Source organism: Anolis carolinensis, chromosome 4 (genome assembly GCF_035594765.1).
Source record: "Anolis carolinensis isolate JA03-04 chromosome 4, rAnoCar3.1.pri, whole genome shotgun sequence".
In the NCBI taxonomy this organism is placed as follows: domain Eukaryota; kingdom Metazoa; phylum Chordata; class Lepidosauria; order Squamata; family Dactyloidae; genus Anolis; species Anolis carolinensis.
This window is the reverse complement of record NC_085844.1, coordinates 154,878,044-154,895,902: the sequence shown is the minus strand read 5'-3', so window position 1 is coordinate 154,895,902 and position 17,859 is coordinate 154,878,044. Positions and strand designations below refer to the sequence as shown.

The 17,859-nt window shown below is 39.5% G+C and overlaps 1 protein-coding gene across 1 annotated transcript in view; it reads right to left on the bottom strand.

The window, feature by feature from the left end:
- Window positions 1–9,201: 9,201 nt before the first annotated feature.
- The window catches only part of selenof (selenoprotein F), a 48,355-nt gene continuing 39,697 nt past the window's right edge, over window positions 9,202–17,859 (bottom strand). The window contains exons 3-5 of the mRNA XM_008109292.3: window positions 17,169–17,232; window positions 11,315–11,364; window positions 9,202–10,106 (exon numbers count right to left, since the gene is read on the bottom strand). Of these exons, the coding sequence (XP_008107499.2) occupies window positions 9,975–10,106; window positions 11,315–11,364; window positions 17,169–17,232 (246 nt within the window). The 3' untranslated portion in view covers window positions 9,202–9,974. The remainder of the gene's footprint in view (window positions 10,107–11,314; window positions 11,365–17,168; window positions 17,233–17,859) is intronic.

The window sequence follows — 17,859 nt, the reverse complement described above, 5'->3', positions numbered from 1 at the left end:
TTTTTGAAATACAGCTGAACCATTTCCTGCAGAGTCCACTGTAAACACTGCATGTTGTTACTAACAGATTCATGTAATGCAGTGGTTCTCAACCTGTGGGCCCACAGATGTTTTGGTCTTCAACTCCCAGAAATCCTAACAGCTGGTAAACCGGCTGGGATTTCTGGGAGTTGTAGGCCAAAACACCTGAGGACCCATAGGTTGAGAACCACTAAAGTAATGTCTAAAACAGCCACTAGGTTATAAACCATTTACTGTTGCCACATTTTTCATGGCTCCAACATGAGTTAAAGCAGTGGTTCTCAACCTGTGGGTCCCCAAGTGTTTTGGCCTACAATTCCCAGAAATCCTAGCTGGTTTACCAGCTGTTAGGATTTCTGGAAGTTGAAGACCAAAACATCTGGGGACACACAGGTTGAGAACAACTGAGCTAAGGGAACCCCATTTAGGGTTGGGATCCATAGTTTAAGAGTCAGTGTACTAATTTACCTTGCCAAAAAGATCCCAAGACGTTGGAGTGATCTACCGGGAATCAGCAACATTGAAAACAAGAAACATCAGAATCAGAAAACCTTTCAGCAGAAGTATATTGTTTTATCAAAAGTCTTCCACAGTGTACTTGAAAAATCAACATATGCCTAAAGGCGGCAATCGTGTACTTACTTAGCGAGGAGTTTATTGTTGTGTTCCTGCACTAAGTTATTTCTATGTATGATAGCCCTGTAAATCTCCATAGCAAAAACTATCGGAAAATAGTTTGGGAATGAAGTCCAAGCCTTCCTGACACTTGACAACTGGTCCTTCTGTAGCCATGTTGTTGGGCAGCATCCATCACATGCCTATTATGACTGACATACAGCTGTGAAGGCCATGACATAGTTTGAAGCTAAAGGGGGGCTTAGCATTCCAAAGTAATGGAAATGTTTACTGGGGTCCCAATAGCAGGACCAACCGTTTGCCGAAGAGGGGCCAAGACATACACACCAACTGGGAAACAGCTTGGTTTCTTGGCACAGGCCTGCTGGTTGAAATGCCGCTAACAGCTGCCGTCCTTCTCTCCAGGAAATCCCACCACTTTGCACTGAAGGAAGGATTAAGCTGCAGAAAGGTCTGCCTTGATTTACAGTTTCTTTGAGCTTTTAACACACTATGTCGAAAGCTACAGTTTTATGTTGGCAACCTAGGCTCAGTCCCAAGCAGATAGAGAAATTTATCTCAGAACAGAATTGCTGAGCTGAAATCAGGAGAGGCCATTAACAACCCTTTCCTGTCACTTCCAGTAAAGCTGACGCGCTCTTGATTCCTGCCAGCGTCTGAGCACGATTTTGGAGGGATGTCATCTTAAACCTCAAGATCTTTCCAAGGCTCTTCTGTCAGAACAAAGGTGGCTCCCTACCATTTATGTTGTACTGCTAAACACTGCAGCTGTGCAACTGAAATCCTCACACGCCATTAAGGTAATTCCTCGGTGAACAGAGCCCGTAAAGCATTAGCAGCATGCGGAGTATTGGGTTGCAGGACCCACCTGTGTGTGCACATCGAGGCCATGGGTTTGGGGAATGGAGAGCCATAAAACCAGATGCTCTGTGACTAATGCAACTCATGTAATGAGAGCATTAGTGAGATGTAGTGTGTGCGGATTAGAAACAGTCACTCTGAAAGGGAATGTACAGCTACGCTTCTGTGGGGCCTGGGCATCTGAAACATAATGGTCGGCATACATTTCTCTTTCTTGATGAATGTTTTTGAAGCGGAAACCATTCACTGAATGTGTCCGTGTAGGCATATTAGACTTCAGTCAGAATTATAAATGTTTCTATAGTCCCATACCAGCAACGGATCAGTTGTAGAACCATAGCATTGGAGAGGAATCTCAGTGTATCTAGCTCAACCTCCTGATAATGTGGGAATCTTCAGCTAAATCCCCTGACAGGTGATCATCTAACTTCTGTTTGAAAGCCTCCAATCTGTAGCATCCACATTAGAAATTTAAGCAAATTTCCTGAATTAAAAAAAACCATACCAAAATATAACTGTGGGTGCTAGAGCAACTTTGTAATAGCACATAATGCTGGGAATCACAGTGTGTATTAGAAACAATGGGTTGAAATATCAAAGAGTTTTGTGGCACCCTCAGGAATATGTGTAGTATAGACTAACAGATTTATTCTTGCGTAAATTTATGATGCAGTACATTTTATAGTCTTTTGCTGTTTGTATTGTAAGCTTAATATACCTTTACCCTTCTGGAAACAGGAGAGAGGTTGTTAAAGAAAGTCTAGACTGACATCCTCCTTCCTATATTTCCTCAGTCAGGTAAAACCCATTTGACTCCTGCAGGCCTTTGAGAATTGATTTTTCAGGGGAAACAGACCTTGTATAATGTGCTGAATCTTGATTTGTTGCTGTTGTTTTTAATTCATTGTAACTGGTTTTAACGTTATGGCCATTTAATTGCTTTTTAGCTTTTGCATGCTGTTAATTTTTAACTGTGCTTGTTTTACTCGTTAAGCCACCTTGAATCTTAAACTGGGATAATAAACATATAAATAATTTTTAAAAACAACAAGATAAGGACTAGTCCCACTATTTGACAGAGTGGGATAACATCAATTTTAGTTTATGGGTGTTCTAGCAGAGCAGTTAATTGCTCCTTAACCTACTTACTTTATTCCGCTTTAGATCATAGAATCATAGAGTTGGATCCATCCAGTCCAAGCTCTTGCTATGCAGGAAAAGCACAATCAAATCACCCGACAGGTGGCCATCCAGCCTCAGTTTGAAAGCCTCCAAAGAAGGAGTTTCCACCACACTCTGAGTTGAAGAGTTCCACTGTTGAACAGCTTTTATGGGCAGGAAGTTCTTCCTAATGTTCAGGTGGAAACTCCTGTCCTGTAATTTGAACCTGTTGCTTTGAGTCTTAGAATGTCATCACATTGATGAAGTCCCCCGTGCTGATTCACCAGCCCCCGTGGCAATAGTGGCTCTCTGTGCCCCTCCTGGCCAGCAGTGATGCTTCCCCATCACACATGGGAAGTGTTGCCATGCAGCTTGTCCCCAAATGGAACACAGGGGGGCTCCCGTGTTGGCCTAGGATGCTGCCACCCCAGCTGAGCAACAGAGTCCCGTCAGAAGTGAGGCTACATTGTGTGATGGGCAGAGTGGGGCTCCATCACTCAACTGGGGCACTAAAATTCCTCATGAGATGAGATCCCCAGTCCCCAGGGCAGAAGAAATAAAAGCCTGCACCTGACTTCCTTGTGATATCCTTTCAGATATTTAAACATGGCTATCACGTCTCTGCTCATCCTTCTTTTCTGCAGGCTAAACATTCCCAGTTCTTTAAGATGCTCCTCAGAGGGCATGGTATCCAGACCTTGGATCATTTTAGTTGCCCTCCTCTGGACACCTTCCAGCTTGTCAATATCTCTTTTAAATTGTGGTGCCCAGAATTGGACACAGTATTCCAGGTGAGGTCTGACCAAAGAGAGGCACCATTACTTTCTTTGATTTAAACTCTATGCTCCTTTTAATGCAGGCCAAATGCCATTGGCTGTTTTACCTGACGTAGCACATTGTTGGCTCATGTTCAAATTGTGGAGCACTGAGACACAAAGATTTTTCCACATGCTCTGTTTTTGAGCCTTTACAGGGTACTCTTTGCAGGCAAGGGCACTACTTACTCTTTCTGCTTTAGGAATAGAGTGTTTTCTTAGCCTAGCCATTAATACAATCCATTTAGATTTCTATACATTTGCCAAACGATATATTACCATTTAGAAGTATCCAAGATTTGCCTGCCATTAATTTATTACTCTCTGCAGGAAAACTATTTAATTCCTGCACTGAATGTCCAGTGTGAATTAACTCCATTACATTCAACATGTCAGCAGCCATTCCTTCTTTGCCCAAATGGGCTGTTTTCTACATATGAGCCAGATGTTGTTTTATTAGATGAAACCCTTTAGTGTGAATGTTCCTTCGTGCATACAAAATTCTGCCCTTCCTCCCAATGCTTATTTACAATGGGTTGGTTTCATACTGGCTATTCTGTCAATTGAAAAATTCCTCTCATTCACAGAAGACACTAGGATTCAAGAGAGGCTCCCACTAGAAAAACAGTGCAGAGACAATATTTCCCAATTACGGCTTTCTCTTGCAAGCCTCGTGTCACCTTTGGTGTTTCTCCTGGGACACCCACACTGCTTCAGTATGGTTTTTCAGGAGACGCAGGGGCTTCAAGTAGAAATACAAATGCTTCACCTGCCCTCTTCCCTCAATATGAACGGAACTTTACTAACTGTTCCTCTGTATCCAATCCATGAGTGCCAATCTGGGGGGAAAGTTTGGGAGTAAATTTTGCTGTTTGGATCTTATATTCATCTTACATATTACTCAAGATCATTTACCTTTCTGTCCATATTATATATTAGAATCATGGAATAATAGAGTTAGAAGAGACCTTGTGGGCCATCCAGTCCAACCTCCTGCCAAGAAGCAGGAAAATCACATTCAAAGCACCCCTGACAGATGGCCATCCAGCCTCTGCTTAAAAGCCTCTAAAGAAGGAGCCTCCACCACACTCCGGGGCAGAGAGTTCCACTGCTGAACAGCTCTCGCAGTGAGGAAATTCTTCCTAATATTCAGGTGGAATCTCCTTTCCTGTAGTGTGAAGCCGTTGTTCTGCGTACTAGTCTCCAGGGCAGCAGAAAACAAGCTTGCTCCTCCTCTCTGTGACTTCCTCTCACATATTTATACATAGCTACCATGTCTCCTCTCAGCCTTCTCTTCTGCAGGCTAAACATGCCCAGCTCTTTAAACCGCACCTCATAGGGCTTGCTCTTCAGGCCCTTGATCATTTTAGTCGCCCTCCTCTGGACACATTCCAGCTTGTCAACATCTCCCTTCAATTGTGGTGCCCAGAATTGGACACAGTATTTCAGGTATGATACGACCAAGGCAGAATAGAGGGGTAGCAGCACTTCCCTGGATCTAGACAATGTAGACACTATACTCCTATTTATGCAGGCCAAAATCCCATTGTTTATTTTTTTTGCCGCCGCCGCATCACATTGTAGGTTCATGTTTAACTTGTTGTCCACGAGGACTCCCAAGATCTTTTTCACATGTACTGATGTTAAGCCAGGCGTCCCCCATTCTGTATCTTTGCATTTCATTTTTTCTGCCTAAGTGTAGTATTTGTCCCTGTTGAACTTCATTTTGTTAGTTTTGGCTGATCATCTCTCTAATCTGTTAAGATCGTTTTGAATTCTGCTGCTATCTTCTGGAGTATTAATTAATTATAATATTAATTATATATTAATTACGCTTTAGATCTGGAATATATATTGCTATTCTACATTGGCTACTTAGTTACATATAACTAAGTGACATCTAATGGCCCAACAAACCCTGGCCCACTTTAATAGCCAGCAGCCACATTGAAGGAGCTGCTGATTAAAACACAAGGACAATGTTTTCCAGCTCCTATTATCAGTGAGCAAGATTGCAATAAGGCAGGGCTACCCTGTGGATAATTCTTCCATCTTCCTCAGGATAGCCCTTGAAAGATTTAAAACGTAGTGGAGAGGGATTATCCTACTTTAAGGAGACACGATATGCTGGGTTGAAGCCCCCGGTGACGCAGCGGGTTAAACCGGTGAGCTGCTGACCTTCCTGACCAAAAGGTTGGCGGTTTGAATCCAGGGAGCAGGGTGAGCTCCTGCTGTCAGCCCCAGCTTTTGCCAACCTAGCAGTTCGATGCAAATGTGAGTAGATCAATAGGTACTGTTCCAGCGGGAAGGTAACGGTGCTCCATACAGTCATGCCAGCCACACGACTTTGGAGGTGTCTACGGACACCAGCTCTTCAGCTTAGAAATGGAGATTTGCACCAACCCCCAGACTTAATGTCAGGGGGAAACCTTTACCTTTAATATGCTGGGTTAGAGCCTAACTCTGTAGGCTGGGCTGACTGAAATCAATAAGGATTTTAAATTGGCCCAAGTTCCATGGATATAAATGGGCATCTTTTGACTACAATACATTTGGACCCAGCACTTTGTCATGCCAATACAAAGTTGTGCTTCCGGGGTGGAGGGTGAAGGAATCCACTTAATTTTTTTCAGACAGAATGGATTGCTCCTTGAATTTGATCTTTTTTTTACATCTGTAGGATGCGAAGTAAGTTATCAGACAGGATCTTGTTGTGATGTTGCACTTTCATAAGTGAATTTACACTTCCGGGAATTAGGATTGGGCAGCTCCGCAACATTCCTATTGTGTATAGGACTGCTATTATGTTATTATGTGGTCAAGCTAGAGATGGAAAGGCCTGGAAAATACCCAATTGTTGTTTTTTTCCGTTATTTTTCAAGTTTTTTTCCAGGCCTTCCCATCTCTAGGCAAAGCTCCCAATACACAATAAGTCTGATGCACATTGTATTACTCCTGAAAAAAACCACACATTGGCCACTAATGTAAATCAGGTGCTCTTGCATCTTTGCAATTCAGTAGCTGGGTTTCTTAGCTCCAATTCTACATAACTAGCAACGTGCAAAATAACATTAAGCAAGAAGTCATATAGGATGCTGGTATTGGCTATTGTATAAAACTAAAGGATTTGGCCTACATAAAAATTCCCTATTTTATACTTTTCAAAAAATCTGAGAAAAAGAAACATCATGCTTTCCTTTAGTAGTTTCATTATTGAGTTGGATCCAATATGCAGAGTGAGCTTTCTCAGAATACTTTCTTCCAAATGCCGCAGAATATCTAAGGTATCTTTAAGCCACTCCAAATAAATAGGAAAAGTGGGGTGTGAGAAATAATTTAATAATAAATAACAGTCTGTGTGATTGCATATCCAAATACATCTACATCTGGATCCAGTCCAAAGCTTCTTGGGTTGATTGCTTTAGGGGAAAGTAACCCATAAAATATGTTAAGGAGCTGCAGACTGTTGTTGCTGGTTTTTGAAGAAGCACACATCTTTGCTTGAACATCAGGTGCGAATACCTTGATATCATACCGTTAAAAATGTTTAACTGTGAGCACTGAATGGTATGTGCACTGTAGTCAGAACACCTAGTAATTGAAGATATGCATGAGCAATTGCTGTAATTGGAATTTGAAAAAGAAACGTTTTTTTGAAAAATTAAAGCAAACTTATACTTAATCAGTTTTTGAAAAATTGTAATATATGGGGATTGTCATAAAAAAGAGCAAAGGAGATTAATGCACGACCCAGAAAAACTACCCTTCCTAAAATGACTGCACAACAGTTAAATGCCGAACAAACACAAGTGATCATGAACATTTTGATTATATAGTACAGTCATCAGATGGATGGCAATGATCAGCAATCAGGTACTAAGCCTTTCCAGAAAAGCAATTCTTAATTTTGCATTATTCTCATGGAAAAGTAAGGGCAATAATGACTTTTTAAGGTCATATTTAATTCTCCAGTAGTATAAATGGAGACTGCTGAACTTCCAATTAACTGGGTGACTTATTTGGGTCTACAGAAATTCTGGACCATATCAATGATGCATAAATAATTTACAAGCAGAATTGTACCTTCTGGGCAATTGTCCAAGCTGACAGAACTCTTTATTTGATATTAAAAGCAAGGTGTACCTTAGACTAGGAGTGTGCATTTTCATTTTATTTAGCTCTTGAGTGGGCAAACTGGTCAGTGGGCTGTCCCTGTGGCCTTCCAGGGTAAAAATAAACTGCACATAAAATATACTGTGCTTGAAATATCCTGAAATTGAGGGAATTGCTACATTTGGAATTCCTTAAGCCAATCTATGCCCAACAGAATCCTTTTTTTGAAACTAGAAGTGACATGGGCTCATTTTCTGTTGTTAAAAATGGGTCCCTCTTAGGCATCTTAGGCATGTTGAGAATAATCCACGTAGCCTCTACAGGGCTCTTGAAGGTGCAAATAAATTCATGAAAAATCAGACAATGTGATTTTCTGGATGTGTTTTCTCATGTTGTCTCTCATAGTTGAGGTCTACCTATGATGTCAATTACAGGCCTCTCTCATCTTTTTAAGTGGGAGAACTTGTACAATTGGTATCTGACTAAATACTCCCCCCCCCCCAACTATATATCTCACATTTTCATTTTCACTCTTCCCCCATCCCCAGTCATGCAAAGAGCACTGTCATGACTGTGAGGGAGTTGTATGGGCAGGTGTGGGTAGGGCAAACTAGCAGTTCAAGAACCTTGAAGGGTTTGAAAAAAGCAAATTATATATAAATACAGATATTCCAAAATCCAGAAAAACCCAAAATTTGAAATGCTTTTGATTCCAAGAATTTTGGATAATGGATATTCAACCTGTATCTCTGCTATATGATGAAATGTATTTCATCAAAGTCATTATGAAGTTTTGTGCCATGTAGTCTTACAGAGGAGAAAAAAAAATACCTTACATGGTTCTTTATAGTACTGCTTCTTAAACAATGGGTCCCAACCCTAAGTGGGGCGCCCTTAGCTCAATGTCGGGGTCACAAAAGACTTGGAAACAATAAAAGGTTTCTGACCACACATTTACATGAATCTGTTAACAAGATGCAGCTTTCAGTAGACTTTGTAAAAATGCTCTAAGCTGTAGATCATTCTGCCAGGGATGCCATCTCTCAGGGGTGCTTTGATCATTCTTTTCCTGCATGGTAGTGGGTTGGACTAGATGTCCCATGCAGTCTCTTCTAACTCTTATTGTTTTCTAATTCTATGATCACTTAAAAGGAAAAGCAGCATATTTAGTAAGCTTTGCAAATGCTGATTTGGTTTCAGTACCTGTTTAATGCACTTATATATCTGGGGTCATGTAAACATTTCTCAGGTGGAAAGCAGTCGCAAGTGGAAAAGTTTAAGAGGTCCTGCTTTGGAGAATGTGTAATTTCTTATATGATACAATGACCTACTGAATAGAGTCCATTGTTATGGCTTATCTGCCTTTTTGCTGTTATATCTATTATGTTTGTTTATGAAAATTGTAATTGCATAAAATTAGATTGCATATTAGGAGATAAGTCTATGTTGATAGATACCCTTCTTTTGCCAAATAAACCAATTGAATAAATTGGTTTATATCAAGAGCACACTTTGTCCAAATCTAGTTTGTAAAACAGTTTTCCTTCAAATATTTTGCTGTGATGTATTGATTGAATGAGACACTGGCTACAGATTCTGTGAAGCAGGTTTATTGTGCTTGCTAATATTTTCCCCTCCACTGAACTCATGTCTGCTGAATCAAAGCAAAAGGATTTAACAAAAGTACATCTGACATCAGACCTACACATGCCTTTTGTTAAAGGCTTTACATGTAGTCATCATTAAAGAGTATTTTGCTGGCATCCTCCAATCAATCCAGATCATGAGTTCTTTCAAATGAGCAAGATTTTTTCTTTAGAGCAAGCATTCATTATGAATTTGTATATAACGATTCTATAAAAAGGACTGCTGGGAAATACAAAATGCAGAGAATGCTAGGAGACATCGCTTTGGGAAACAAAATACATCTTATTTGGTTCCAACTTCCCATCACTGTACAAAGAGCAACAGCATATAAAAAAGAGCACAGTAATCTTCTCAGTTATTGGGTGCTAACAAAAAGGGCTGATTAAAACAAAAAAGAGGCCAAATTATAACAAATTTCAGTATTTGTATTACATTTGTCTCAAAGAGCTTCATTAATGATCTCCATCTACCAAGATGAGCTGAGATGTACTACGACAGGCCATTTGTTCAGCCTGCCAATTTGTCAAATGTGGTATACATGAAGCTTCTGCTTCTAATTAAAAGATGTGGAGTATCACACAATAGTGGATAGCTTTAAAATTAATGCAGAAGCTGGAATGATTTCCGGAGTTTATCACACTTTGTCAGAGAAGATTACCATGATGAAAAACGATGTGAAAAATAAAGTATTTAATACAAGAGGGGGGGGGGGGAGAGATCTTAGAGTCGTTCCAGCTTTTCACTTAGGAATTCTTCCACGCTGTCTGTATTCCACTTAAGGATGCTCAGCTCTTCAGCTATGTTCCCAGCATCATCCAATAGTTTGAGTACAGGGTCAGAGCCACGTACATACTAGAGAGAAAGATAAACTTCAGGTTACTGCCTAATCCTCAATAAACATCCCCATACACCCCCCCCCCCATCCAAAACTAATGTAGTATAACATAGCTGTTCATATATCACGTCCAAGCTGAATTAATTGCTGTGGCATGGAATTAAGAATATACTGCAATAAAACAATGCAGTATTTCTTTGAATGTGTCCAAAGCTGTATTAGCTGCTCCAACCCTAGACTTGACTGCAGAAAACACGATCTAGAGTGAAAAGGTAGATCCAACCATAACTTGGAATATTGCCATTACATATAAAATAAGGGTTATTCTTTGAGCAGGAAAGATCAATAGTCATATTGAAAAAAGCTGCTATTCTCCAAGAAAGTATGCTATATCATATGACAAGAAGAAACCATTTTCTGCCATTTATTCCTTATCCTGAAGTAGTTAAATCTGAGACATTTATACACACAGGCAACCTTTCTTTGCATATTCAACTCTAAAGTAAGAGTGGTTTGGAAATAGATCCACCTGCAGAGGGAGGTGGTGAGATCTCCTTCTCTGGAGAGCTACCTGTTGGGGATGCTTTAGTTTGAGATTTTGCACGGAGGTCCCATTCAACTCTTATGATTCTGTTAAAGAGATCATTGAAAGGGATTCTATTCTGATTCCTCCTAAATCTCAACAAAGCCAGTGGCAACACCAGCTCCTGGAACTCTGGTCTTTTCTCCTGTGAGAGGGAGATGTTAAGTGTGGGTGTTTCGTGTTATACTGAACTTTGGGCCCATCAATTTTTTTTGTTCTGTTTCAGAGACTGGCAATTCATCGAGATTCCAGAATCTCTATATTGCTGGCTATCTATGGCCAAGAAAGAAGCCAATTACCTTGCAAATTAATGTGTAGAAGTCTGTAGCTTAGAGAGTTTGAAGAGTCCTGTTCCCCAACAACTAGATCATAATTTTGGAATTATTATTCTATGCAAGAACTGAGTTCATTCATACCATCAAATAGATTTTAATAGAATGAATTGAAGATACATGTTTGAATTTAATATTGTTGTCCTTCTTATAATAATGTCAATCAATAATTTACAGGTGAACCAGGTACATTCCAGTACTATTTTCTGTCTACCTGACCTAACTTTTGTACTGTTATCTTTTATACAAGGACATATCTGAAGGGGTTGAATTAGAAAACACCGAGAAACCAAACAAAATCAGTACACACCTTGATCTGCAGTCCCCTGAAAAGTTTGGGCTTGTCACTCCTGACAAAAGCTATAATAAAATAAATAAATAAAGTTATTCTAAATATATATAAACCCCTGAAAATAAGTATTTTGTGGCACTCTAGATGTACCAATAAATTGATACAGACAGCCCAGCAACAAGTGGTATAAGCTTAAATGATTGTGTGATCTGAGGAAATGCTAGATGCCTTGCTGACATTTTATTCTCTGCATGTGATTCCTCCAAAGTACATTTTATAGATGATGACTCCTCATGAAAGAAGCAGACACAATCTACTTCAAGCAAATAGGAAAAGAATAAGTATCACTGGATTATTGTTAGGACCAAAGCTTACAGTTTTATACAAAATTGGTCTGAGTGAAACTGAGCCCAACATTACCCAGATGGTTTTAAAGGCATGGCTGTCCCATCACCTGTTCTGATACATGACTATTTTCCATATCTTTCTTCTTGGCAACAAAGGGCCCCATGAAGCAGCCACAGTGTATGCATTGTTGCCTCATGAGAGAACATGTCATTGTCATTGCTGCCAGCCTTGGACCAGAAACGGTGAAAGCAGACTGGTAACATCAGGAAACTTGTACTGGCAGACCTATATATCACTAAGTTGCTTGCCTGGGGACCACCTTTATGTTGTTCAGGTAAGTTGCAAATTGCTTGGCTGATTAATGAACTGAGAACTTGGTAGTGCATGTAACTATTGTGCTGAGCTCAACTAAAAGACACTTGTCTGTAGGCACATTCTGGTCTTGCTTCTGCAATGACGCTAGAGAGGGCAGATCTAACTATGCCTAAGGACAAAACCAGGCAGGAGGGTAGGAAAAGAAAGGTCTAACACCAGTATTTCCAAGTTTTCTGTCAACTTAAACTATAAGAAATATTGCAGCACTTCCAGCATTCTAAATCAAGTGAAGATGAATAGAGACACTGTTTGGATTAAGGGGGGAAATGAGGAGACTGTCTGCTTCTGTTTCATTTTCTGTTAAGACACTGTTAATATGGGAAGTTATCCGAGAATGAGAAAGATTTTAAGAAAAGGAAGAACTGTAATGTGGGATAAAAGCACAATTTCCACAATGAATGAGAGTTTATTCATTAGGCTCTTGAGAGAGTAACAATACATTCATAGGTTAAAATGAGCAAGAAACTCATATCATACAGGAATAGATTAAAATCATGGGAATTTTTTTACAGTGTTTTACGTTGGGGAACTGCTTTGGTCTACAAGTATGGCCAACTGGGAGAGTTGGCAGAAGCTGAAGTCCAAAAAAAATATATCCTGAAGACTACAGTTACCCATTCCTAGTTCAAGATAATTTTGGCAACATGGCCAAGAATTCCTATTGGGATTTGGGGCAAATTATAACTACCTGGTCCTCCTGCCACCCACATATTGTATATCCAAGCAGAATGAACTGTAAGCTTAACCAGGTTTCTTTATTGGTGTGCAAACTGTACTTCCAAGGTCAAGCTGAAAAGACTGAAATGTTTCTGATATTTCACAGGAGATTATTTAATCATATTATGATGAGATCACCAAATAAATTACATTCACTTCTATAATTTTATTAGCACTAATGCATTTTATCTGTTAATAACTTAATATTGTGTGGGGGAATATAATACATTCTCAAAATTAAAGACAGTATAAAGCAAGATTATATAAAAATTACAAATCAATTAATAGGGTATTTATTTAACTGGCAAGTTTTAGTCAAGATGTATTTATTACAGATAGAAAAGTGGACCTATAAGAATAATAAAAGAGAATAGTGTTGTGGATGGAACTTTTAAGACTACTTATCTGTGATCACTCGTTCTGCAGTGATTCCATTAATCTGTATCCCTTTCTTTAGGTTTTCATAAATCGGTAACTTTCATTTGGCCAGATTTTATTGAAAAGCTAACTACTTCCTTCCCATACTGGAACAGAATGGTATCCAGCATAATAAGCAACTATATTTCAGTGGCCTCTGTTGTAAAGATTATACTCACAGGCAGCATAGAATGAACAACCATTATAAGTGTTATTACAAGCTCATACAACACAGCCAACGGATGCTACAACTTTATAATACTCACTAGCTGTGCCCGGCCACGCGTTGCTGTGGTGAAGTATGGTGGTATGGGAAATAAAGTATTGAGGAATTGGTGGTAGTTAAGGTCAAGGGTAAAGGTTTTCCCCAGACATTAAGTCCAGTCATGTCTAATTCTGGGGGTTGGTGCTCATCTCCATTTCTACGCCGAAGAGCCGGCGTTGTCCGTAGACTCCTCCAAGGTCATGTGGGATGACTACATGGAGCGCCGTTACCTTCCCGCCGGAGCAGTACCTATTGATGCACTCACATTTGCATGTTTTCGAACTTCTGGGTTGGCAGAAGCTGAGGCTAACAGTGGGGGCTCTCTCCGCTCCCCCAATTCAAACCTGTGGCCTTTCGGTCCAGAAGTTCAGCAGCTCAGCGCTTTAACACGCTGCGCCATCAGGGGATATTATTTCCTAAAGGTTGTGAATATACAATATTTCTGATTGGGTTTTTTTGTTTGTTGGAGGCAAGTATGAATGCTGCAATTAGGAAAAATGATTAGGATGTAATGGCCTTGCAGCTTTAAAGCCTGGCTGTTTCCTCCCTGAGTGAATTTTTTGTTGGGAGGTGTTAACTGGCCCTGATTGTTTCCTGTCTGGAATTCCCTTGTTTTCAGAGTGGTGTTGTTTGCAATATTTTATGTGCTTCTACTGTCTGTGGCCCTGAGAAAACAGAGGATTTGCCTGATTTTGATGATGGGAATACTTTGTTGGGAGGTGTTAGCTGGCCCTGATTGTTTCCTGTGTGGGATTCCCCTGTTTATTTACTGTCCTGGTTTTAGAGATTATATTGTTCTGCATTATTCTATCCCAGTAATTATTTCATATTAAAGAAGAATCTCACTTATCCAACATTCGCTTATATAATGTTCTGGATTATCCAACACAGTCTGCCTTTTCATAATCAATGTTTTTGCAGTCAGTGTTTTAAATTCATTGTGATATTTTAGTGGTAAATTTGTAAATACAGTACAGTAGAGTCTCACTTATCCAACATAAACGGGCCGGCAGAACGTTGGATAAGCGAATATGTTGGATAATGAGGAATTAAGGATAACCCTATTAAACATCAAATTAAGTTATGATTTTACAAATTAAGCACCAAAACATCATGTTAGACAACAAATTTGTCAGAAAAAGTAGTTCAGTACACAGTAATGCTATATAGTAATTACTGTATTTATGAATTTAGCACCAAAATATCACGATATATTGAAAGCATTGACTACAAAAATGCGTTGGATAATCCAGAACGTTGGATAAGCGAGTGTTGGATAAGTGAGACTCTACTGTAATTACAACACAGCATTACTGCGCATGGAACTACTTTTTCTGTCAAATTTGTTGTATAATATGATGTTTTGGTGCTTAATTTGTATAACGATTACCTAATTTGATGTTTAATTGGCTTTTCCTGAATCCCTTCTTATTATCCAACATATTCACTTATCCTGCCGGCCTGTTTACATTGGATAAGTGAGACTGTACTGTATATTTCTAATCTTATATTATCTGCTCAGAACTGGATTATATGAGGCTCCTTCTACACAGCTGTATAAAATGCACACTGAAGTGGATTATATGGTAGTGCGGAGTCAAGATAATCCAGTGCAAAGCAGATAATATAAGATTATAAATGGGTAATATAGCTGTGTGGAAGGGCCTTGAGTCTACACTGCCATATAATCCAGTGCAAATTAGATAATCTGTGGAAGAAGCCTAAGTGAGGCCTAAATCTGCCTGTCCCCTAACTGAATCCTGGCTGTCCCTTGGTTGCTAGGCAACCAAGTGGGCAGAGATTAGCCCTCTAAACTGGCCGCAATTGGATAAAAAAAATTATTGCTCTCCCTCTAATTAGGACTTTATTTTTCTTTTCTTTTTGTTGTATCAACCTTGAGGCGTGGATGATGGGTTGTGTTGTCAAATTTTGGGGTTGGGGGGGCCTGTACTTTTGTTGTTTTGTGAATTGCCGTGATGCCATCACTCTTTTATATATATAGATTAAGGGACAAAAATTATAGTGGGCCCTATCATGCAAGAATGAACTAAAATGTTGGCAGTGAAAGTTTTGACAATAAAAGGCCACACAGTTCAATACAACCTAAAAATACTCCCATTTTCCAAAGCGGCAGGATGACCTTCATTCAGCCTCACATTCTATAAAAGCCATTGAAGCGACATGCAGGAAACAAATATAGTACCAATGCAGTAGTTTTCACTAGGAAATTGCTGAAGGCTAATCCGGATCAAGAAGATGTTAAACAGGATAAGTGTAATAAAATCTGTATGTTAAGCAAAAAAATATATATATATTTCTGAAAATATAACACATGTTTCCACAATAATGCATCCGTCTCATCTTTATTCCTTGCTTACATACATATAATTGCGTGTGCATGGATTACTTCTGCCATTTTTTCTCAATCTCCTTATGTCAACCTCAGAAGCCATTGTCCATTTCTCAGTCAAATGCTTGGTGTTTTTTTATCGTATGCCCGCTAAGACAGCCAATATCCAGTATTATCAGCAGAATAGCTCAGCACTATGGAGCTCTTTTAACATAGCCTTGGAGTTGTTAGGGACAGCATCAAGGAAGGAATGCAAGAGTTGGAATGGCTGAAATTGGATGATGGCAAGCCGTTTATATCCAAATATGCATATACAAACCCAATAAAAACAAACAAATGAACAAAACCTCATATAGCTATTAGGCTAGCAACTCAATCTTTCTTTCAAAGTAGAACTGCAGTATATATATAGTGCTCATATATATAATGGAAGTTTATGACGAAGGGAAAATTCAGGTGACTATGTGGAATTTCCCCCTCAATCTTTCCTCTGCCTCTCTCCTTAGCTACAGATTCACAAGCAAGATTTGCCAACCCCATTTCCATTAGGAAGTAAGTTATCTGCCAGGTACAAAAAGCAAACATTCAATGGCCTTGCTTAAAGAAAACAATATTTTTCCATCTTTTTGAAGTTATAATTCCAAGAAGGGAATCCAGAAACAGAGTGGGTGGAAAACATTATAAAGTAAATCTGACATTTTGCAGAGGATATAGCGATTACACAATTTATTGACTGACAATCACAATAATGACTTTGCCACCAAAAAAGCTGAAAACTTACTGTATTCTGCTTTTTGGGTTAAAATAGCAACCCAATTCTCACTTCACTTGCTAAATCAATTTTTATACCTCCCTTCCTCTCCAGTTGCTAGTTTTTAAGATGCTTGCAGTTCATCCAATGTTATATTGCAAAGAAATGTTAATATTGCAGTGCTCCTGAGAAAACTTTTTGAAATGCTGAACATCTGTGCAGTTTACAAACTGTTTCGTGTTTCTAGGCCTATTTAATTTTAAATGAAGGTTGAGGAGTAATAGCTTTGTGCACTCATTGTGAACTTTTGTGTACTGGGATTTGAAAGGGGAGAGAAACATTTCACTATACTAAAGTTTAATCTTTACAAACAAATCAGAGGAAAATGCTGCAATTTTAATGGCTTTTGTTAACAGTATTTTCCTTCTCTCTATTTGCAACCTTTCCTCTGTCAATACATGTTTTCCATTTCCCTTTTCTATCAGCTGGGAATTGCAAAACTAGCGGTTCTGGAGCTATATATACCCACAGAAGGATGGGACTTTACTTTGAGAGCTATACAAACAATTTAGATATAAAAGGGTTTACATTTTTCTGACACGTTTTGAAGCAGGAAACAAAATGCAGCATTTGTTACAATTACACTCACCCTGAACTTGAGGGAACCTCCCCAATTTTCATCCGCACACTTCAAGAATTGCTCCTGGATAGAGCTGCAAGAGAAGATATATATAAAAATGTTTAAGGGCAAAAATATCTAACATATACAATCTATATGTCTAACTAGAGATAATCAACAGTAATAATAACAACAACAACAGCAGCAGCAGCAGCAACAACAACTTTATTTTTGTACCCCGCCTCCATCTCCCCAAGGGGACTCGGAGCGGCTTACATGGGGACGAGACCAGTGAACATCATAAAATCTAAACACATTAAAATACATACATGATGTCATAAAACAGAATAAAAAGGACAGGTTGCTTACCTGTAACCATGTTTCTTCGAGTGTACTCTGTGAATGCACACTAATGGAGAGACTGCGCCTGCGCGGGCTCCAATGGAAACTCTTCCAAGCTAAAAGTTTGAAATTTGGTGGTAACCCTGCCCCTCTCCCCGGAGGGCATAAAGGCCGCCCTCGGCGCTCGCTCCCCAGTTCCTACACCGCAAAGGTGACGAGAAAGGGAGAGGTTTGCACGTGGGGAAGGAAGGGCGGGATTGTGTGAATTCAGAGTACACTCGAAGAAATATGGTTACAGGTAAGCATCCTGTCCTTTTTCTTCGTGTACTCTGTGAATGCACACTAATGGAGACTAGCAAGCTTAGGTGGAGGATGGTGG